This window comes from Oncorhynchus clarkii, chromosome 24 (assembly GCF_045791955.1).
Source record: "Oncorhynchus clarkii lewisi isolate Uvic-CL-2024 chromosome 24, UVic_Ocla_1.0, whole genome shotgun sequence".
Taxonomy (NCBI): domain Eukaryota; kingdom Metazoa; phylum Chordata; class Actinopteri; order Salmoniformes; family Salmonidae; genus Oncorhynchus; species Oncorhynchus clarkii.
The window spans coordinates 7,590,825-7,616,065 of NC_092170.1; the positions used below are offsets into that span (position 1 = coordinate 7,590,825).

Consider the following 25,241-nt stretch of genomic DNA (forward strand, 5'->3'; position numbering starts at 1 on the left):
CAATACAGTGCTTATTAATTAAAGCAAAATTATAACTAGTGTAATTGGAGAGAATATTCGCCTCAGGGCTCTATTCAATCCGTATCGGGGAAGTTCAGCGTTGCAGTGTGCTTGAAATTTAAAGGCAATGTTAGTGGCGACTGTATTCTTGGTAAAGGCTGCATACGTCGGCTCATATGGAAATGACCTTTACATTTCTATTGCGCAATCTGTACCGCTTCAGAGATAAAGATTGAATAGAGCTCAAAACTGAAGCGTAACTCATTTAGCCCAGGAAGACTAGCTCCACTTTTAATGGCCCCTATAAAATGTCCTCATTTGCTAATTAGGACCATGGTGAGAAAAATGGCGTAAAACATTTCAAGTCTATTGAAAGATACGAACAAACACAAACCCTGAGAGCACATAATGACATCATAGCATTGTCATCTCAACCATGTTACGGAAAGGTACATTTACATTGTGTGTGTGTGTGTGTGTGTCTGTTCGCTTATATACCCAGCTGCTCCTTGCTCCTACAGTTCTCCTCTCGTAGGAGTGACTCGTCCATTTCCCCAGCAACGGCCGGACTATTTCTTGCTGCCTGGGAAGGAAGAGGCATGTGGGCATGAGGTGCCCTGCCTCGGGTCAGAGGTCAGTGCCAACGCAGACACCACGGTCTAGTGCTCTGCATGGATGGATGGATGGATGGATGGAGGGGTGGAAGAAGAAAGAACAGAGGGGAAAGGAGAAGGAGGATGGAACGTGCAGTGCTCTATGGGCTGTAATTAAGCAGTCCCCTCTGGGCCTATGGAGGGAGGAAGTCAAAACGTGGTGAAATGCATCTGTTGGTGGAGGGAGCACCCTATGGCCACGTCTCCCCCATTTAACAGCTGTAACTACATGAGTTTTGTCATGGTAGTATTTCTTTACGAATGTGACATTTATCATATAATGCAGTAGAGGATACATGATGACAAGTCTACACATGCTCTCAGTTAACGCCACACTGAGATGTACTACTAATCCATTAGAAGGAATAAGGAGACGACACGCTTAGCGGGAATGTTTAAACTCAAGATCTACAGTAGACTTAGTACGACTGAAGTAATGTTGACTTATAGAAATAAAGAAACAGTACATGAAAACAAATGTGATTATGAATGAAGCATCACTCCAAGTTCCCCAACAATAAAAAAATAAATGTTCCCTTTAACAGGCAGATGCATACTGTATAGCTCAACAATTTACTTTTTTACCTGGAGGCGATAATTAAAAACGAATCATAAAAACAGTAAAAGGGCAATTTCCCGGACACTAGTGAAGCCTAGTGTTGGAATAAACATTAGGCTCAATAGAGAATCTCCATCGGAATGTTTTTTGGAGTACAGGATTAGCTTTATTCGCCTGTGTCCGGTGAACCGCGCCTACGTGACGTTGCAAACGGGGTCACGCGGTACCTGGGCTTGAGGCTGTGATGACGTCTCGTCGTGTGGAGGAGGACCATCATCCATGGTGGTCAAGGGGCGTCCATGGTCAATAAGCAGTTGACGGGGAGGAGTTGTGTAAGTCAGCTCAGGCACATAATTCGAGCCGTAGACAGTGGGCACCGGAGCCTTAACCAGTCCCATGTCAAAGCACACAGCCGACACAAGGGTAGAAGAAATTGATATTATAGCTAACTTGGGATTCCTCACCTAGTTCATATGCATGTTGTTTCAGAATAGTTACTGTATTAAAGTACCTACATATAGTGGGGATGTATAATACTAACTTGTTAGCGTCATCTTGAGTTATTGCCAGCAGATACTTATGACGCCCCATACTGTGCAATAGAAAAACGAGCGTTTTTTTGGATTGTTGTTGTTTATTGTTAAGAGACCATGCATTACTGTTCCCACAGGTTTCTTCAGACTAAGCTCTCTAAGGAACCTGAAAAGGACCGCTCAGAGACGGCATGATGAATCTGTCTCTTGTTTTCATTGACTCTACTGTACAGTGAGATCAGGGCAATTAGCTGTGTGGAGTGATGTCTCTGCCTGACTTTTGATCCTAAATCTCTCCATCTTAAAACCTTTTATTCCACTTCGTTGGTTTCAATAAAAAAAATATATATTTTCCATTGTACTTCAAAAAAAAGTCCTGTAATTCAAAGCGATGACATGGAAGTTGGCTGTTACAAATCCAATCCCATGCGGTCACTCCTCTCTCTCCTACTCCTCTCCCTTTCAATCACAACGAGTGCTGATTCAATTAGGAAGTCACACTCTAAAAATGCACTATCCTTGTTCAGCGCAGCCGAGTGCAGCAGGGATCAGATCTGCTCTGATCACCGCAGCGCAACTGGGAGGTCAGTGTTCGCTTTAGGAAAGAGATAGAGAGAGAGAGAGAGAGAGGCATTACGTCTCATTACAGCCCTGCCGCTTGACAAGTCTGTGGCCCCACTCCACTGGGTGCATGGGAGACAGCACAGCACAGAACTACTGGGGAGGCTGCCACCTACACACACTAGTCTACTGAGAGACAATCTGAGGTGAATGTGAGATTCTGCCTGCCTGGCACAACAACAACCAAAAACTAACGTTAACAGCAAATGGGGTTTCTTACGACAGGAGCAAAATCATTTCATTGTTAGCTCAACAGCGTGGGGCCTTCGTAGCGGCGGTCTGGTCATTTGGGATAGTCTGGTTATGGTGGGCGGCTCAATGATTTAGTACGATGTAATTGGTGGCTCCGTAATTGCAGATAATGTCAGCAGGGGTGGTATAACATAAGATGTGTGCTGACAACTTAATTCCCTCATTTGGCTTGTGGGTGATACTGTGTTTGTATACATCGGTGTCACTTATAAACATTATCCACAGCTATCCCACGGGGAACATTTCATTGAAATGACGTGCCATATTCAACCAGTGTGTGCCCAGTGGGATGCCATCACTGCATAGTTCAACTGGCACAGGTCTACAGCCACTGCAGAGATGCAACAGGTGAGCCCTGAACACTGCAGTTAAAACGGAAGAAAACTCCCCAGTTTATTGGGTTTTATAAAGTGCTTAGGGAGATTTATATCACAGAGGCCGATGAGGACAGGACAGAGCAGTAATGGTGAATGGTAGTGCAGTGGTGCAGCAGTCACAGGAAAGAACACAGAGTACTGCCAAGTCTGCCCTGGGCCCCTCCGCTGTCCCCTCGGCGCTCCTACCAGCCACCATCTGTCACATATCTCTCCACTGGTCTCCGAGACAGTGGCCAACCACAACGGGAACTGCTGATTCTGTGTTTATTTATATCACCCTTATTTAACCAGGTTGGTCTCATTGAGATACAAAAAAATAATAATTGAATTTTCAAGAGAGACCTGGACCAAGACAGCAGCATCAACACATTCATTTCAGACAAACAGGCACATGACATCAACCAGACAAAGATATATGGGGTGGTGTTCTGTTCAGGTTCATAGGCAGAGGGGATCTCACAGCTGTACACGTTCCCTGTGCACTTCCCACTTCCCTACACTTCCACTTCCCTTCCTTTAGGCTGACCTCTGGTGATCCCTCCGATTGGAAAGCAGAAGGGAGGCTGCTTTATACAATGTCCATTTCAATAACTCATTTACAAAATGTTCATTATACAAAGGCACAGCCCACATCAGCTCACTTCCCCGTTTATCATTAAAAAAAATAAAAAACACAATGGGAGACATAGGCTTTAGGTAAGATACAGTATGGTAACTCCAGAGGATTCTCTCTCTCTCTCTCTCTCATTCCTAGACTTACAAACGCATTCATAGTCCTACAGAACATCAGTTAAATCAATCCCTATATTTTCACGATCATACTCCGTCGACCCTCAGAACGGGGCCTTGGCTTTAATATTACGGATGGACAGATACAAGATGAAAATAAATACAGGGGATAGGTTAATGTGGAGGCGGAAAAGGTGGCAAGAGGGAGGTTCGGCTGTGTGCTTGTAACTAACGGGTCTTAGAAGGCACAGGCGCAAACCACTGCTACCACTACTATGTTGCCGATGGTTGCAATGACGGCCACCCAAAGCCAGATGGCGTCGCTGGAGTACTTGCCCTCCTCTTCCGCCTCGGTCGGCCGGGAGAAGTTGGCGTTGAGGTTGGAGGTGGAGGTCTGGAGGGACGTGTTGCCATTGTACGGGGAATCCATGAAGGCCCCACTCACAGCCGGAAAATGCTGAGGGACAAAAGAAAGAGTGAGATGAGAAGATGACTTGGATCGAGGCCAGGATAATAGCATATCAGAGACAGGCTATATGTACAGTAGCTCTGTAAACCCTTTGTCCAAAAATAGCATCTGGAGGGTAACAGGTATCATAAGGTTCATGAAATGGTCCACCACTCAGTTAATTAAGTACTGAACACTAAATGTGTTTTAAAAGGGTACATCAAGTGGAATCGATAGAGGGAGATGAGAATAGAAACACGTCGGAGAGACATGTGTATGTAGCTACTTGGGAACATGCCATATACAATGTGAACTCTATGATGTGAACGGGAATACCCTGAGTGCTGTGAGGGCAGAAGGGGGAACAAGAACAATCCAGAGCATCTGGTTAGTCACTGTGGCATTTCTACCCTGTGTCCTATTCTGACGATCACAGCTGCATGACCTATATTATACAACACAGTCAGGCATCGTCTCCCTCTCTCCTATGGGACTCACCAATGTTTGTACGGAAGACGTCCTCAAATAACTTACCGAGTCAAACTATACCACTCACGATTAAAATCCATGAACAATTTAAAAAAGGTGCAGTAAACCACCTTCGGGATTTCATAACCATATACAATATGATAAGAAAATATATTTGCTGTGGCTTTTTCTTTGTGATCCTTGCAAATGTGCAGCCTTGAAGTAGCTAAATGATTCACCAGACAAGAGTGTTCCTGTTGTTATTCTGAGGAACGTTCGGAGGACACGGCCAGGTTTGTTTTCTTCACCCCTCTTCACCTTGCCTGGCTTAAAACGCACACCCATTTATCAGCTAAGTCTGACTTGGCCCACCCAGCTCTAACATATGGCTGGACCAGCCAGACGGGACAACTGCACGTAGTGATGGCTCAATCATTTAGCTGTTCCTTGTCCCCGCGCCTCATTGCCCCCACAGTCTCCACAGGGACAGGCTCGATCCATCAGGAGGGGACACGGTCATCATTCTCTTACTCCCATCTGCCACTGATAAGAAGAGAGAGGAACCAGGAGGAACCACCGGGCTACCTCCACTACACCTCCTATCATGAAGAGTGATCAGGGAGAACTTGGTGTCCACCAAAGATTCAATTGAACAACAGATAAAGTTGTGTAGAGTTGTCACAAACTGTCAGAAACCGTATCCGGGAAGCTCATCTTCGTGCTCGTCGTCCTCACCAGGATCTTGACTTGACTGCAGTTTGGTGTCGTAACTGACTTCAGTGTGCAAACGCTCACCTTCGATTGCCACTGGCACGCTAGTGAAGTGTGCTTTTTACGGATGGCTAAACTTCAACGTTGTGAACAGAGTGCCCCATGATGGCGATAGGGTTATGGTATGGGCAGGTGTAAGCTAGGGACAAAGTACACAATAGCATTTTATCGATGGCAATTTGAATGCACAGAGATAACGTGACGAGATCCTGAGGCCCATTGTCGTGCCATTCATCTGTCGCCATCACCTCAGCATGATAAAGCATTGCCCCATGTCGCAAGGATCTGTACACAATTCCTGGTAGCTCAAAATGTCCCATGTTCTTCCATGGCCTATATACAGTGCCTTCCAAATGTATTAATCCCTCTTGGTGTTTTTCCTATTTTGTTGCATTACATCCTGTAATTTAAATGGATTTTTATTTGGATTTTATGTAATGGACATACACAAAATAGTCCAAATTGGTGAAGTGAAATGAAAAAAACAACTTGTTTCAAAAAATTATAAAACATTAAAAACGGAAAAGTGGTGGTGCATAAGTATTCACCCCTTTGCTATGAAGCCCCTAAATAAGATCTGGTGCAACCAATTACCTTCAGAAGTCACACAATTTGATAAATAACGTCCACCTGTGTGCAATCTAAGTGTCACATGATCTCAGTATATCTGTATACCTGTTCTGAAAGGCCCGAGAGTCTGCAACACCACTATGCAAGGGGCACCATGAAGACGAAGGAGCTCTCCAAACAGGTCAGGGACAAAGTTGTGGAGAAGTACAGATCAGGGTTGGGTAATAAAAAAATATCCAAAACTTTGAACATCCCACAGAGCACCATTAAATCCATTATTAAAAAATGGAAAGAATATGGCACCACAACAAACCTGCCATGAGAGGGCTGCCCACCAAAACTCACGGACAAGGCAAGGAGGGCATTAATCAGAGAGGCAACAAAGAGACCAAAGATAACTCTGAAGGAGCTGCAAAGCGCCACAGCGGAGGTTGGAGTGTCTGTCCATAGTACCACTTTAAGCAGTACACTCCACAGAGCTGGGCTTTACGTAAAAGTTGCCAGAAAAAAAGCCATTGCTTAAAAACAAAAATAAGCAAACGCGTTGGTGTTCGCCAAAAGGCATTTGGGAGACTCCCCAAACACATGGAAGAAGGTACTCTGGTCAGATGAGACTAAAATTGAGCTTTTTGGCCATCAAGGAAAACGCTATGTCTGGATCAAACCCAACACCTCTCATCACTCCGAGAATTCCATCCCCACAGTGAAGCATGGCGGTTTGCTTATTTCTTGTTTGTTTCACAATAAAAAATATTTTGCATCTTCAAAGCTGTAGGCATGTTGTGTAAATTAAATGATACAAACCTCCCAAAAATACATTTTAATTCCAGGTTGTAAGGCAACAAAATAGGAAAAATGCCAAGGGGGTGAATATTTTCGCAAGCCACTGTACTCACTGGACATGTCACTCATTGAGTAAGTTTGGGATGCTCTGGATCAACATGTACAACAGCGTGTTCCAGTTCCCGCCAATATCCAGCAACTTCGCATAGCCATTGAAGTGGAGTGGGACAACGTTCCACAGGCCATCATCAACAGCCTGATCAACTCTATGCAAAGGATATGAGTCGTGCTGCATGAGGCAAATGTTGGTCACACCAGTTATAGACTGGTTTTCAATATCTGGTAAATTTGCTAATAATTATGTTATGACATCACATGCCCAACCTACCTTCAAAAGTATTTGACAATCATAATGTATTCGAAAAACAGTTTCCATTATAATTTGTCACAATAAATAGTTAGACAACAAATGTTGTCAATCTTTAGAAAATGTCTCCTATATCTGCCGTTTCCATTACACGGGTTGCAATGATTGCTTCTGTCAAATAAACCCGGGTTAATGGAAACCTGCCCAATGCCTCTCAATGGTGAGGATGTGTCTAAGGCCCTGAGCTACTGTGAAAGACTGCAGAGACACAGGCCCAGTGAGGGAATGACACAAATTACTTTGATTGGCTCACAATGAGCTCTGTCTGTCCCTAGAGGCCAATGAGAAACCCATTGAAACAGACAGAAGGAAGGAGCAAATTAAGACTTGAGGTTCATCAATAGCGATCGCTGTTAGGAGTTGTAATTAATACTCTCTAACAAGGCAATGGGAAAAGAGCCAAGCATGCACTGGCAGGCTGGGCAGCCTAACTGACAAGCTTCTGTTTCCTGTCACAACACGAGAGGAGATCCCAGCTTAATAAAAAATCATGTCTTTGATTATGTCATCCCAGTTCTATTTCAGTGTGCTATTAAACCCTGGGAGGAACACACAGGTAAGGGCACCCCAGGGCCACCAGAGACGTGTGTTGTCATGTAGAGGTCGACCGATTAATCGGAATGGCCGATTAATTAGGGCCGATTTCAAGTTTTCATAACAATCGGAAATTGGTATTTTTGGACACCGATTTGGCCAATTTAAAAATGTTTTTATTATATATTTATTTACACCTTTATTTAACTAGGCAAGTCAGTTCAGAACACATTCTTATTTTCAATGATGGCCATGGAACGATGGGTTAACTGCCTTGTTCAGGGGCAGAACGACAGATTTTTACCTTGTCAGGCTCGTAAGCATTCATTCAAACAGCACTTTCGTGCGTTTTGCCAGCAGCTCTTTGCTGTGCTTCAAGCATTGCGCTGTTTATGACTTCAAGCCCATCAACTTCCGAGATTAGGCTGGTGTAACAGATGTGAAATGGCTAGCTAGTTAGCGGGGTGCACACTAATAGCGTTTCAAATGTCACTCGCTCTGAGACTTGGAGTAGGTATTCCCCTTGCTCTGCATGGGTAACGCTGCTTCGAGGGTGGCTGTTGTCGATGTGTTCCTGGTTCGAGCCCAGGTAGGGGCGAGGAGAGGGACGGAAGCTATACTGTTACACTGGCAATACTAAAGTGCCTATAAGAACATCCAATAGTCAAAGGTATTTGAAATACAAATGGTATAGAGAGAAATAGTCCTATAATTCCTATAATAACTACAACCTAAAACTTCTTACCTGGGAATATTGAAGACTCATGTTAAAAGGAACCACCAGCTTTCATATGTTCTCATGTTCTGAACAAGGAACTTAAACGTTAGCTTTCTTACATGGCACATATTGCACTTTTACTTTCTTCTCCAACACTTTGTTTCTGCATTATTTTAACCAAATTGAACATGTTTGATTATTTACTTGAAGCTAAATTGATTTTATTGATGTATTATATTAAGTTAAAATAAGTGTTCATTCAGTATTGTTGTAATTGTCATTATTACAAATAAATTAAAGAAATCAGCCGATTAATCGGTATTGGCTTTTTTTGGTCCTCCAATAAATCGGTATCGGTATTGAAAAATCATAATCGGTCGACCTCTAGTGTCATGACAGGGACAATAAATGTTGAAGTTAATAACATACAACTGTGTTGTTTTGCATGATTTTATTTAACTTCTTGGTGACGGGGCAGTATTTTCACATCCGGATGAAATGCATGCCCAAATTCAACTGCCTGCTACTCATCCCCAGAAGGTAAGATATGCATATTATTAGTATTGGATGGAAAACACTCTGAAGTTTCTAAAACTGTTTGAATCATGTCTGTGAGTAGAACATATTAGTAGAACAACTTATTTAGCAGGCGAAACCCAGAGGACAAACCATTCAGTTTTTTCTTCTTCTTTGAGATCACTCTCTTTTCAATGGGATTTCATTTGGAATCCAGATTTCTAAGGGACCTTCTTGCAGTTCCTATCGCTTCCACTGGATGTCAACAGTCTTTAGATATTGGTTTAGGTTATTCCTTTGTGTAATGAAGAAGTAAGGCCATATTGAATGAAGGTCACTTGAAGTGTACTGTTTAGATAGAGGCGCGTGACCAGAAAGCATGCTTCAGTTTGTTTTCTTCCTGTATTGAACACAGATCATCCCGTCTTCAATTGTATCGATTATTTACGTTAAAAAATACCTACAGTTGTATTACAAAAGTAGTTTGAAATGTTTTGGCAAAGTTTCCAGGTAACTTTTGAGATATTTTGTAGTCATGTTGCTCAAGTTGGAACCGGTGTTTTTCTGGATCAAACGCGCCAAATAAATGGACATTTTGGATATATATTGACGGAATTAATCGAACAAAATGACCATTTGTGATGTTTATGGGACATATTGGAGTACCAACAAAAGAAGCTCGTCAAAGGTAAGGCACAAATTATATTTTTTATTTCTGGGTTTTGTGTCACGCCTGCAGGGTTGAAATATGCTTTCGCTCTTTTGTTTACGGAGGTGCTATCCTCAAATAATAGCTTCATTTTCTTTCGCCGAAAAGCCTTTTTGAAATCTGACATGCTGGCTGGATTTACAACAAGTGTAGCTTTAATTTGCTATCTTGCAAGTGTGATTTAATGAAAGTTTGATTTTCATAGTAATTTATTTGAATTTGGCGCTCTGCATTTTCCCTGGCTTTTGGCCAGGTGGAACGCTAGCGTCCCACATATCCCAGAGAGGTTTTAACTGACTTGCCTAGTTAAATAAAGGTTATGAACAAATTCTTATTTAAAATAACAGCCTACCCCGGCCAAACCCTCCCCTAAACCCAGATGATGCTGGGCCAATTGTGCACCGCCCTATGGGAATCCCGAACACGGCCGGTTGTGACACAGCCTGAGAACGAACCAGTGTCTGTAGTGATGCCTCTAGCATTGCAATGCAGTGCCTTAGACCGCTGTGCCACTCACGAGGCCTGATCACACGATGATCACACACACATCAAATGACCAGCTGCCTCTAGCTTTGAGTTGTTGTTTTTTTCTTTAATCCAAATACTATTCACCAGACAAACGATTACAGTTGATGGTATCAGGTGTGTTGAAGTTTGTGTCAAAAACGTGTTCCACTGAGGCAACTAAAGATGAACTGTCCACCAAAACATATATCACAGTCAACAAACATCTGGTTCCCAAATAAAGCTCTGGTGATACTCCACAGCATTCAGAAACCCATAAAGAGTAGGACACTGGATATTCATAGCAACTCCTTTTAGCAGAGACAATAACCAGCTTAGGTTCCAGGGAGGCTTCTGAAAGTGTCATTCCATCCATACATGAGCTATAGAGTTGTCCGAGGACATTGTCACTGAAGAGGAGGCAGGGTGAGATTTCACCGTGTCAATTCTTCTTTTAATGATCAGTAGGGTCTGATAAAGTCTCCCTCACCTCACCAATTATCAGTGCAGATAACGAAACCTAATCTAAGGCTCGGGTACAGCCCATGGTGTCAAAGCGAAAGTTCTAAACAAGGACCTTTCTCACAGTGGAAGATGATTTGTATTATGATATCCAAAATCCAGATGGTTTAGGTATCATCTTCTAAGAGAGAATAGAAAATATCAACTCACATGGTCACACAGAGGAGGCCTGTGTGAAGGATGAGAGAACATATCTATGAAACATCCTGAACGTCATAGTTATTCACGTATGCATAGCAGCACTTAAGTGATCTCTTACAACAGAGGTTCATCATCTGTCTCCACTCAAGTGCTGTGCTCCAGATACTCTTTCTTCCAATAGCGATGACAGGGAAGAAGAAGAACTAAAATGCAATTTAGACTAGGAACAATAATTTCTAAGCAACCTTTAAAGGAGACGTTTGCTTTTTCACTACCACATTTGTATTTTTGTTGTGACTCGAGCAATACCTCTCCGTTCAGTCTACAGGTAACTGCCAAAATAAAGGAAACAATTGAGTGAATGAGGGGTCCAGACACTTTTTGTTGTTGTTGCTTTCACTTGTTTTTCAAGAACTTACCCTAACCAGCGATTCATTTCCTCATAAACATAGGCTCTGAAAAGACATGAACAAATGCTCCAAAAACACCCAAATACGTCATTTTAGAAACGGAAACACTCTCAGTATAGGGATGCAGGTCTTTAGATGTTGTACACATGAAATTGTGTCATTACAAACCTTATCCGCGACGTTATATCCAATTTAGTTGCGACTCGAGTGATACCTCTCTGTCCAGTCTACAGGTTACTGCCAAAATAAAGGAAACACTAGAGTAAATGAGGGATACAAAGTATATGAAAAGCAGGCGCATCCACACAGGAAGTTCCAGACATTTGTAGAATCGATGCCAAGGCACATTGAAGCTGTTCTGGTAGCTCATGGTAGCCCAACGCCACCATGAGCTCATTGTGGCCCAACGTATTAAGATACTTCATGTTGGTGTTTCCTTTATTTTGGCAGTTACCTGTAGCAGCAGGTTACTCTGAGAATGGACAGCTGGTAACGGCTTGCGTCGAACAAAATGGATATAACGTTGCGGAAAATCTTTGGAATGACACAATTTAATGTGAACAACATCTAAAGACCTGCATCACTATATTGAGAGCTTTTTTGAGTGAGGTGTATTTGTGTGTTTTTGGAGCCTTTGTTCATGTTTTTTCAGAGCCCCCATAACGCACAACGACGATGAGAAAATGTATTGCTGGTTGTGGTTAAAATTCTCAAAAACTAGTGAAATTGCAAAAAAAAACTATTTCTGGACCCTTGTATAACATACCATTTACATAAAAATGTTTGAAATGGTTGTAAAAAAAAAAGCTAATAAATCTCCATAAACTTCTTAAAATTTTTTTTTTTTTATTAGTGCCAAGATTTTACAGAGAATAAAGGAAGGCCGTTTAAGAGATTTGAGTGCCTGTAGTTCCCCTTTTTGTTTTCGTAGTCAAGACAGAGCCAGAAATAACTAAATATCTATATATGGTTGAAGTTTAACTATCTATCCTCATTACCCCTGTATCGCAACATCAATGAGTAAGACAACTAGCAGTTGTGACCTATTGGTCTTGTTTGTTGACATTTTGTATGCAAAGTCATGCTTCCAATTCCAAACATCTTAAGACATAGGGATGTGTCAGAATAATTCTGAGAACAACATTTAATCCCTGGTCTAATGATTTATTTACCACGTCTCCACTCACACGGGGAAGATAAATGACTGACATAAATGGGTCTGTTGTCAACCCAGCAAAAATGAAAGTGACAGTTATATCAGCAGCTTAAATGTTAATACCACCATGTAAAGTCTGTCATGAGAGTCAGTCAACCAGCTCAGAAGGCTAAAAGCCTAGGTCCTTTTGCCATGCACCATTAACTTTCCAATGTATTTCACAAGTCACATGCACCAATCGTACTTTGTTTAGCATGTCCCAAACAATCTCTGCCCATGTGTTCGTTCTTCAATGTGCATTACAATCACTAGGCAAGGTGATTGAAAGCGCAAGAGCCGCTTCAAGTGAAACTGACTGCACCGTGAACCGCATTCGCCACACTGTCAGCCAAACAAGCAAAGTGCAAAGTTGAGCTACGTTAGAGGATGCAGGGACAACGAAAGACACACACAAAGTCGAGAGTCGACCCAGGGGAACGGGTGATGGGGACGAGACGTAATATTTGAGGAGGGGGAGAGAGTGGGGAAAAAGGAAGAGAGAGAAGGTGTGAGTACCTACTGTAGGCTGTTTCAGTAGACTCCTCTACCACCTGCTGTATCACCGGAGGGCTGCGCTGCGAGTGCTGATTCACCACAGAGAGGGGGATTTAAAAGGAGAGCGCTCTACTCAGACGGCACTGAGCAGCGATTGGACCAGTGCAGCGAGACTAAGTCATGGTTGTGTTGGTCTGGTCTGCATGAGGGAGGGGCAAGGGATGCAGAGAAACAGGGGTGAGTCTATCATTTAGCAGTGGGACTTCAGTAAACAGATTAAGGTCAATCTAGAATGATGCGGTCGCTTAGAGCTAACTCTCTGGGAATCTAAAGCCCCAACAAACAAAAGTCCACCTGGTCCCAGTCCCAGCCTTGGATCTGACGTGGGTACATACACACTAAGTCACCATTTCCCCAGCAGCCTCCCCCTTTGCAAATAATATCATTATTACACTAATGTGTAAAGCCATGCAAAGACAGTTGACACGATGGACTCCTGACATGCACAGTAGACATCCTGACATTGCTGTGGGCCTTGGCTCTGATGGACTAATAAGTTTAAACTCTCGGTTCCATTCAGGGAAGGGGAGAGAAGGTGGCTAATCAGGCAATGGAGCGGTAGTTGCATTATGATCTTATGTAATATTACTTGGTTGAGAGGAGATGGAGACACATGAAAAGAGCCGATCGTGAATCAGGGGATGAAGGGAGCTCATCTTGGAGAAGGTGTGGGGTCATACTAATCAGAGATGGGGAGTATTATGCTACATGTATTTGAAATACGTATTTAAATAACTTGAGTATTTTGCCATTTTTAATTCACTGGCTTGAACTACAGTTCAGTTTATTTTGTAACAATATACACTAGAGGACTGTATTTTGTATTTTCTAAATACTTTTCAGCAGTTCTGATTAAAAATAAAAATAAAATAAGTTGAAATTGAAAAAAACGGTGTTCACACATGTATTTGTTCCACTTACAATTGCAGAGGATATTTTACTTAAATAGTCTATTATTTTTATACATTTTTATGCCTACTTTAAATATATTTTCTGTATTTTAAAAATGTATTGTTGAAAACAATATTTAGTATTTTATTTTTATAATTTCTTTATGGTATTTTATAAGATATAAATAAAAATGACTTTGCCCATCTCTAGTCATTCAAATGTGTACTTATTTGGGGGTGGAGCTCATTAGAACAATAATACCCAGCATGCTTTGAAAGTGGTAATTTCAAATCAAATCTAATTTTATTGGTCACATACACATGGTTAGCAGATGTTAATGCGAGTGTAGCAAAATGCTTGTGCTTCTAGTTCCGACAATGCAGTAATAACCAACGAGTAATCTAACCTAACCATTTCACAACAGCTACCTTATGCAAACAAGTGTAAAGGGATGAAGAATATGTACATAAAGATATATGAATGAGTGATGGTACAGAACGGCATAGGCAAGATGCAGTAGATCGTATCGAGTACAGTATATACATATGAGATGAGTAATGTAGGATATGTAAACATTATATTAAGTGGCATTGTTTAAAGTGGCTAGTGATACATTTTTTACATGTATGGCAGCAGCCACTCAATGTTAGTGGTGGCTGTTTAACAGTCTGATGGCCTTGAGATAGAAGCTGTTTTCAGTCTCTCGGACCCTGCTTTGATGCACCTGTACTGACATCGCCTTCTGGATGATAACGGGGTGAACAGGCAGTGGTGGTTGTTGTCCTTGATGATCTTTATGGCCTTCCTGTGACATCGGGTGGTGTAGGTGTCCTGGAGGGCAGGTAGTGATGGTTGTGCAGACCTCACAACCCTCTAGAGAGCCTTACGGTTGTGGGTGGAGAAGCTGCCGTACCAGGCGTTGATACAGCTCGACAGGATGCTCTCGATTGTGCATCTGTAAAAGTTTGTGAGTGCTTTTGGTGACAAGCCAAATTTCTTCAGCCTCCTGAGGCTGCGCCTTCTTCACCATGCTGTCTGTGTGGGTGGACCAATTCAGTTTGTCGGTGATGTGTACGCCGAGGAACTTAAAACTTTCCACCCTCTCCACTACTGTCCCGTCGATGTGGATAGGGGGTGCTCCCTCTGTTGTTTCCTGAAGTCCACGATCATCTCCTTTGTTTTGTTGACATTGAGTGTGAGGTTATTTTCCTGACACCACACTCCGAGGACCCTCACCACCTCCCTGTAGGCCGTCTCGTCGTTGTTGGTAATCAAGCCTACCACTGTGTCAACTGCAAACTTGATGATTGAGTTGGAGGCGTGCATGGCCACGCAGTCGTGGGTGAACAGGGAGCACAGGAAAGGGCTCAGAACGCACCCTTGTGGGGCCCCAGTGTTGAGGATCAGCAGGGTGGAGATGTTGTTATCTACCCTCACCACCTGGGGGCGGCCCGTCAGGAAGTCCAGTACCCAGTTGCACAGGGCGGGGTCGAGACCCAGGGTCTCGAGCTTGATGACGAGTTTGGAGGGTACTGTGGTGTTAAATGGTGAACTGTAGTCGATGAAAAGCAATCTCACGTAGGTATTTTGTCCAGATGGATTAGGGCCGTGTGCAGTGTGGCTGCGATTGCGTCGTCTGTGGACCTATTGGGGCGGTAAGCAAATTGGAGTGGATCTAGGGTGTCAGGTAGGGTGGAGGTGATATGGTCCTTGACTAGTCTCTCAAAGCATTTCATGATGACGGAAGTGAGTGCTACGGGGCGGTAGTTGTTTAGTTCAGTTACCTTAGCTTTCTTGGGAACAGGAACAATGGTGGCCCTCTTGAAGCATGTGGGAACAGCAGACTGGGCTTGCCGTCTGGGCCTGCAGCCTTGCGAGGGTTAACACGTTTAAATGTTTTACTCACGTCGGCTACAGTGAAGGAGAGTCTGCAGGTTTTGGTAGCGGGACGTGTCAGTGGCACTGTATTGTCCTCAAAGTGAGCGAAGAAGTTGTTTAGTCTGTCTAGGAGCAAGACATCCTGGTCCGCGATGGGGCTGGTTTTCTTTTTGTAATCCGTGATTGACTGTAGACCCTGCCACATACCTCTTGTGTCTGAGCCGTTGAATTGCGACTCTACTTTGTCTCTATACTGACGCTTAGCTTGGTCATTTTTACATTTAGGTAATTTAGCATCCAGAGCGATTTGCATCCAGAGCGATTTACATCCAGTGCATTCAACTAAAGTAGATAAACAACCACAGATCACAGTCATAGCAAATCAAACATTTTTGCTACCATTACTGAGAATATTTTTGAGGTTAAGGGGGAAAATTGCAAATGTATTTTGAAAATAGATACTGTACTTGAAAAAGTATTTTGTATTTTATTTTGATACATTAGGCTTTAGGGTACATTGTAATTGTATTTTGTAAATCTTTTACTATTATTTAGTAAAATATTGTGTTTAAAAGAGGGAGAGAAGAAAAACAAGAAAATAAGGACTTGTATATGTAACCACCAGCCTGTTGCGCCTGCATTAACATGAATTATGGATGCCATCACAAAGAAGCTAAAATATTCAAAAGGTACCAATTATGTAATGACATTCTACGCTGGGAAACAATGGACCAACTCTCTCACATGAACAGCATCATCACAGCTCCTTCTACCCCTCGTACATTTATGACGGGTGTTAAAAATACATTGACAACCACAAAAACAAGCCCAATTTGTTACAGTACAGAGCCCTTTGACCGAAACCAGACAGTTTACAGTGTAATTAGCCAGCTCTAAAGTGCTGTTATGTAGAAGAAATTGAAGGGGCTGTGGCTTGTCTCCCCTGCCCCTTCTGAGAAGCGAGGGGAAAAGGCTGCAGAGCAAGCAGATGTTTTTACCCTCTGTAACATCTGTCTGAGCGATAGGTAATCAGTTGCAGAACTTTACTGTTTGTCCCATTTTAGTAGTACGCCTCAAAACAAAGTGGTGGATACATTTTAAAGGTAAGAGCATCAACGAGAGAAAAGGCATCAGTCTACAATAGAGTCTTGGGCATATTTATTGTTGAAAAATGTGGAATATAAATATTGTATGTTTCAAGCAGCTTCAGCTAGAAAGAGATGAGCCGTGGGGCGAATAGTGTGGCATTCTGTTGTCTAAACTGTCAATGTGACAGAAAGTATACACAAAACAAATAGGGAAAAGCACAGACCCAGTTTTCTACAGATAGATTACAAGTGTAAAGTACTATATGTAGTGATGAGTTTCCAACATTGACCTAAACAGATGACAAGTGTAAAGTACTATATGTAGTGATGAGTTTCCAACATTGACCTAAACAGATTTTGGGGGGGATTATAATTGTCCATCTAAATGTCCTTGAGGGTGTCCTCATTTGCTTTGGCAATGTTAACACGTTTCCCATGCTATTAAAGCCCCTTGAATTGAAAGGATGTCTTCATGAAGTGACAGAGACAACAGTGGACTTTTCTACATCACACCAGTCTATCCACCCACTTAAAGTCCAATCTCACTGATTAGGTATGTCTCGGAGTGTAGCCTACTCTTGAGGTGAGCCATATTGTCCACAATTTGTTTTCAGAACATTCACTGGCAAAAACGTACAGGAAAAAAATTGGGCATGTGTAATCTTTTATTGAAGAGCCCCTGACCAAGGAAATGCACTCGGAACAAGACAAGTGGCAGGATTTGGCCTGGAGCGAGGGGAGAAAGGACGGGGTACACAGACTTGTTTTACCCCACTTCTAAAAATGCACACTCATATACACACACACACACACACAGTCAGTGGTGTAATGTACTAAAGTGAAAATACTTTAAAGTACTACTTACAGTTGAATTCGGAGGTTTACATACACCTGAAACAAATACATTTAAACGCAGTATTTCACAATTCATGACATTTAAACCTAGTAAAAATTCCCTGTCTTAGGTCAGTTAGGATCACCACTTTAGTTTAAGAATGTGAAATGTCAGAATAATAGTAGAGAGAATTATTTATTTCAACTTTTACATTCCCAGTGGGTCAGAAGTTTACATACACTCAATTAGTATTTGGTAGCATTGCCATTAAATTGTTTAACTTGGGTCAAACGTTTCAGGTAGCCTTCCACAAGCTTACCACAATAAGTTGGGTGAATTTTGGCTCCTGACAGAGCTGGTGTAACTGAGTCAGGTTTTATAGGCCTCCTTGCTTGCACACGCTTTTTCAGTTCTGCCCACAGATTTTCTATAGGATTTAGGTCAGGGCTTTGTGATGGCCACTCCAATACCTTGACTTTGTTGTCCTTAAGCCACGTTGCCACAACTTTGGACGTATGCTTGGGGGTCATTGTCCATTCGGAAGACCCATTTGTAACCAAGTTTTAACTTCCTGACTGATGTCTTGAGATGTTGCTTCAATATATCCACATCATTTTCTTTCCTCATGATGCCATCTGTTTTGTGAAGTGCACCAGTCCCTCCTGCAGCAAAGCACCCACACAACATAATGCTGCCACCCCCGTGCTTCACGGTTGGGATGGTGTTCTTCCGCTTGCAAGCCTCCCCCTTTTTCCTCCAAACATAACAATGGTCATTATGGCTAAACAGTTCTATTTTTGTTTCATCAGACCAGAGGACATTTCTCCAAAAAGTAATATCTTTGTCCCCATGTGCAGTTGCAAACCGTAGTCTGGCTTTTTTATGGCGGTTTTGGAGCAGTGGCTTCTTCCTTGCTGAGCAGACTTTTGTGGTTATGTCTATATAGGACTCGTTTTACTGTGGCTATAGATACTTTTGTACCGGTTTCCTCCAGCATCTTCACAAGGTCCTTTGCTGTCGTTCTGGGATTGATTTGCACTTTTCGCACTAAAGTACATTAATCTCTAGGAGACAGAAAGCATCTCCTTCCTGAGTGGTATGACGGCTGCATGGTCCCATGGTGTTTATACTTACGTACTATTGTTTGTACAGATGAACGTGGTACCTTCAAGGGTTTTGAAATTGCTCCCAAGGATGACCCAGACTTGTGGAGGTCTACAAGTTGTTTTTCTTAGGCCTTGGCTGATTTCTTTTGACTTTCCCATGATGTCAAGCAAAGAAGCAGTGAGTTTGAAGGTAGGCCTTGAAATACATCCACATGAACACCTCCAATTGATTCAAATTATGTCAATTAGCCTATCAGAAGCTTCTAAAGCCATGACATCATTTTCTGGAATTTTCCAAGCTGTTTAAATCACAGTCAACTTAGTGTATGTAAACTTCTGACCCACTGGAATTGTGATACAACGAATTATAAGTGAAATAATCTGTCTGTAAACAATTGTTGGAAAAATGACTTGTGTCGTGCATAAAGTAGACGTCCTAACCGACCTTCCAACACTATAGTTTGTTAACAAGAAATGTGTGGTATTTTGTTGAGGTATCTGTACTTTACTATTTATATTTTGGACAACTTTTACTTCCCCACATTCCTAAAGAGAATAAATGTACTTTTCACTGCATACATTTTCCCTGACACTTAAAAGTACTCGTTACATTTTGAATGCTTAACAGGACAGGACAATGGTCCAATTTACCACTTATCAAGTGAACACCCCTGCTCATCCATACTGCCTCTGATCTGGTGGACTCACACACACAATTCCACTCACTTTGATCACTCTTGCCCTGAACATGGTCTATCCAGCTCAATTTGCTTACACCCTCCTCTGTTGAACTGATATACCAGCACTGTTAAGCTTTTCCACACATGTATGTTCATCATGCTTGAGAGAACGGCTGAGTTGAGAGCATCGCATGAAAGTTATTTGTATACATGTATACATTTCATTGGTGGGAGATGAGGCCGCTACACAAGCATTGTTTTGAGTTTAATCTAGTCATAATTGAACGGAACACTACGGTCCCTTGATTTCCAGGTCAGGAGACGTTGTGCGTTCAAAAGGAGGATGTGATGATGTCCAATTGTTGTTCCATGTGATGGTGGATAACCATGGTGATTCTCTTGTACTAAAGTAGCTCTCCTCGATTATTGGTGTGTATGTAAACCTATGGTCAGTATTAAGCACTGGGATAGAATGTCCATTCTGAGGGCATCAGATTCCCCTAATGCACCCTCATCTTTTCAACGCCTGAATAGCTCTTAAATCCTCCATCTCTTCTCTCATCCCAGTGAGCAGCACAAAGCATTGTGTCCATTGCTCCACCACTGTCAGATTATCTGGTGTGTGTGTGTGGACAGATGATCCCTTTTTTTTCGAGAGGGAATTAACCGTAGATTTTTTTTTTTAACACAGGGGTTTGTCATCGCCTCAAAACAGGGCTCTGGGTTATATAAGTAACTTCATCTGCTCCTCTATGTTATCCCCTATTAATTGGACTGGTTTGCCATGCTATCGTCCCCGGTCACATGAGAGAGCGCATTTATTTTATTGCCATGCAAATCCAATGAGAACAAGCTTTGTCAATTTGCCCTGCCATTGTTTGTATGGGATCCATCCAACTGATACACCAGTGCCACAGGAGGTAAGATGCTACAAGGCTCTTAATTTCTCACTGGGTGGCTTAGGGAAGGCACTGAGCACATCATCGGACTGTTTGCAATAAGACTACAGGGATCTAAGTCTCCTTTGGTTCCTCAAGTATAGGGATGGGCAACTGGTGGGCCGGGGCCATGCCCCCCTTTTGTAGGCCGGCCAATCAAAAAAAATGAAATATACAGTATACAGTACCAGTTAAAAGTTTGGACATAACCACTGAGTCAAGACTTTTCTTTATTTTTACTATTTTCTACATTGTAGAATAATAGTGAAGACATCAACACTATGAGATATCACAAATCATGTAGTAACCAAAACAGTGTTAAACAAATCATAATATATTTTAGATTCTGGCCACACTTTGCCTTGATGACAGCTTTGCACACTCTTTGCATTCTCTCAATCAGCTTCATGTGGAATGCTTTTCCAACAGTCTTGAAGTAGTTCCACATTTGCTGAGCACTTGTTGGCTGCTTTTCCTTCACTCTGCGGTCCAACTCATCCCAAACCACTCAGTTGGTTTGAGGTCGGGTAATTGTGGAGGCCAGGTCATCTGATGCAGCACTCCGTCACTCTCCTTCTTGGTCATTGTCCTTTTGAAAAAACAAATGATAGTCCCACTAAACGCAAACCAGATGGGATGACGTATTGCTGCAGAATGCTGTGGTAGCCATGCTGGTTAAGTGTGCCTTGAATTCTAAATAAATCACAGACAGTGTCACCAGCAAAGCACCCCCACCACTCCTCCATGTTTTATGGTGGAAATTACACATGCAGAGATAATCCGTTCACCTACTGCGTCTCACAAAGAAATGGCGGTTGGAACAAAAATCTAAAATTTGGACTCATCAGACCAAAAGACAGATTACCACCGGTCTAATGTCATTGCTTGTGTTCTTATCGGTGTCCTTTAGTAGTGGTTTCTGTGCAGAAATTCGACCATGAAGGCCTGATTCACGCAGTCTCCTCTGAACAGTTGATGTTGAGATGTGTCTGTTGCATGAACTCTGTGAAGCATTTATTGGGCTGAAATTTCTGAGGCTGGTGACTCTAATAAACGTATCTTTTGCAGCAGAGGTAAATCTGGGTCTTCCTTTCCTGTGGCGGTCCTCATGAGAGGCAGTTTCATCATAGCGCTTGATGGTTTTTACGACTGCACTTGAAGAAACGTTTACATTTTACGGATTGACTGATCCTCATGTCTTAAAGTAATGATGGACTGTAGTTTTTCTTTGCTTATTTGAGCTGTTCTTGCCATAATATGGACTTGGTCTTTTGCCAAATAGGGCTATCTTCTGTATACCAACCCTACCTTGTCACAACACAGCTGATTGGCTCAAATGCATTAAGAAGAAAGGAAATTCCACAAATTAACTTTTAACAAGGCACACCTGTTAATTGAAATGCTTTCCAGGTGACTACCTCATGAAGCTGGTTGAGAGAATGCCAAGTGTGCAAAGCTGTCATCAATGCTACTTTGGCTACTTTGAAGAATCTAGATTTAGATTTGTTTAACACTTTTTGGGTTAATACATGATTCCATGTGTGTTATTTCATAGTTGTGATGTCGTCTCTATTATTCGACAATGTAGAAAATAGTACAAATAAATAAAACCCTTGAATGAGTAGGTGTGTCCAAACTTTTGACTGGTACTGTATATGCATACACACAGAGTATATAAATGTTTTTATTGAAGCTAAGTCGGGGTCTCAACTTACTTAAAGTTAGAATAGTAGAATGCACAGGTTCAATATCGAAATTTGATTGTGTATCAGCAGTTTCTCTTGTTGTCACTAACAGTCACTCCATTAGCTTATGTCAGCAAACATTTTTTAGATTGGAAAATTAGTCTAGCCAGCTATCTAATCTTGTAATAGTCATTGTTGAATTACCAACTGGGGGGGTACCCATATATATATATATATTGTCAACCTCACCTCAGGAGACGGGGGCGAAAAGGTTTTGCCCAATTAGGACCCCTAAAAGGCTCTGACTGCATATGTGGGTATAGATGTGGGTACACAGAACCCGCGAGCCACTGCGACCCCTCGTGATCAGTTCAGATTTCTTGTGGCCCTTTCACCCCCAACAAAGTTGTTCGTCCCTGCTCCAGTGAGTCAGTGATTAATATACAACTTTCAGGCATTCTTTTTTCGATTTAAGAAGTCACCTGACCATTTACTCCACTACAATTTCTCTGGAGACATTAAACTCTCAGAAAAACATTTCCCCTGAGAGGTTGAATTTCATGGCTAGGGGTTTACCCTGAAATGTGATTAAAGCTACACAGTCAACGCACGCACCCTCTATGAGAGGCTAGTATTTATATATAAGTGGTGCACATTTGAGGGTTGGTGTTAGGTAAAAGGCGTTTCTCATTTTCAGAGCACTTTGGTGGTAATGTTGATGTTCTTGCAAGAGCTTTTTGAGCAAAGCCTTTATTTTTCCACATTGAAGTTTTATATGGCAGCCATCTCGACGTGTCATGCTGGGCTTGATGGCTCTACCCCAGGGACTCATCCTCTGGTGGTCCGGTTTCTGAAAGGTGCTCGTCGGCTCAGACCAGTGTCTAAGCCTATGGCACTGACCTTGGACTTGGCTTTGGTGCTGGACGATCTGTGTGAGCCTCCGTTTGAACCATTGGAGTCTGTGGACCTAAAGGACATTCCTTCAAAACTGCCCTGCTCATGGCCTTGGTGTCTGCCAAGAACGTAGGGAATCTCCATACATCTCAACACTATCAGTACACCCTTCCTGTTTGGAGTTCGCGCCTGGCAACTTCAAAGTGATGTTACTTCCGAATAGAGCTTTGTTCCCAAGTTAATAGCCATGTCTTACAGGTGTCTTACCTGACTGTCAAGATGTTCCCTTTCCCACCCCTCTGTTTGCTTCCAGTGAACAACCCGCCTGTGTCCGGTGAGCGCTTTATGCGCGTATATGGATAGGAACAAGGATATCTACGTTTGTGCCCAGCTTTTTGTCTGTTTCGCTAATCCAGCTCAGGGTAGGGCACTTTCTCATTGGATTGTGGAGGCTATCTCCCTGTCACGTGACAGCAAAGGACAAGGGTTGCCTAGCAGTGTGCGTGCCCACTCCACTTGGGGTGTGGCGTCTTATTGGGCATTGTTCAGGGGCCTGACGATTGGTGATGTCTGTTTCGCAGCGAGTTGGGGTTCCCCACATTCCTTTGTGAGATGTTAATCGCTTGAATGTAACTGCTCCCAGTGTGGCTCATAGTGTTCTTATGGCTGAGTCCGGGAGTGGGTGTTAGGCAGCTTCCAGGTTGCGGACTTATCTGGGTTACCACAGTTCCCTGTGGATTTGCGCCTTGGGCTGACTTGAGGTGCGGCACAGCGTAAAGTGTGCATTATCAGGGTTACCACAGTTTCCTGTGGGTTTGAGCCTCGGGCTGCCGTGGCAACGTGTGAGTACACAGTTTCTGGGTTACTGCAGGTTTCCAGTGGGTTTGAGCCTCGGGCTGCCGTGCACTTCACCAAGTCAGGAGTTCTGTTATTTTGGACTTGCAGTTCCTTGTACGAGTTCTGACATTTCAGGCTCACAAGGTAAGTAATGTTCTTGGAACAGTGGCGTCTATTGGCAGCTTGTCAGTGTGTATAGCCATGAAGTAGCAGGTTCTGGTTCCCTATATGGGGCTCTGACAGTTCAGGCTTCTTGGGTGAGTATTGGGGGAAAATGTTTCTTCTGTAAAAACCCTTTTTGGAGCCGGTGGAACCTGTGTGTGCTTGGGCTGCTGTGGGCCTCCTAGTTTGGTAGCCTCTGAGCCATCATGGGGCGTGATTGTATGTCCACATAGTATGTTATACAGAGTGACCAACTGAAAGGGAACATACAGTTATGAATAAAACTACTGTTCCCTGAAGGGAACGGGGTATAACACATTTTGGCCCCGCACCATCAAGGGGTTTGGCCAGGAAGACGGGGCTTCCGAGGGCGGGCTCGGCATCCATTGGCCCATCTTCAGCTGAATATGATTGGTCGTTGACTTCCCATAACATGTTATACTGTACCCTGTTCCCTACTTCAGAGAACAGAACGTTTCCTTCAGATAGATTATCCCAGATCACAAGTCTAAAGTACTATACGGAGTGATGAGTTTCTAACACTGAACTACAACTGATTTTGGGGGGATTATAATTGTACATCTAATAATCCCTGGGGGTGAAAGATTGTCTTCATGAGGTGACAGACAGACAACAATGGGCTTTTCTAAATCACACCAGTCTCTCCATCCACTTAAAGTCCAAACTCACTGTTATGGCATGTCCATCTACAGTGGGGAGAACAAGTATTTGATACACTGCAGATTTTGCAGGTTTTCCTACTTACAAAGCATGTAGAGGTCTGTAATTTTTATCATAGGTACACTTCAACTGTGCGAGACGGAATCTAAAACAAAAATCCAGAAAATCACATTGTATGATTTTTAAGTAATTAATTAGCATTTTATTGCATGACATAAGTATTTGATCACCTACCAACCAGTAAGAATTCCGGCTCTCACAGACCTGTAAGTTATACTTTAAGAAGCTCTCCTGATCTCCACTCATTACCTGTATTAACTGCATCTGTTTGAACTCGTTACCTGTATAAAATACACCTGTCCGCACACTCAATCAAACAGACTCCAACCTCTCCACAATGGCCAAGACCAGAGAGGGTGTAAGGACATCAGGGATAAAATTATAGACCTGCACAAGGCTGGGATGGGCTACAGGACAATAGGCAAGCAGCTTGGTGAGAAGGCAACAACTGTTGGCACAATTATTAGAAAATGGAAGAAGTTCAAGGTGACGGTCAATCACCCTCTGTCAG

General features: G+C 42.7%; 1 protein-coding gene across 2 annotated transcripts in view; it reads right to left on the reverse strand.

Moving 5' to 3' along the window:
• Positions 1-25,241, reverse strand: part of LOC139383009 (uncharacterized) — a 39,820-nt gene that overhangs the window by 2,184 nt on the left and 12,395 nt on the right. Inside the window, exons 2-3 of one of the 2 annotated variants that reach the window (XR_011628681.1) lie at positions 1,440-4,181; positions 499-621 (exon numbers count right to left, since the gene is read on the reverse strand). Coding sequence is in view for 1 of the 2 variants with exons in the window: in XM_071127301.1 (XP_070983402.1) it covers positions 499-583; positions 1,440-1,610 (256 nt within the window). In the remaining variant the exon portion in view is untranslated. Of the gene's footprint in view, positions 1-498; positions 622-1,439; positions 4,182-25,241 lie in introns of those variants that run through there. The other variant, XM_071127301.1, reaches the window with a different exon arrangement.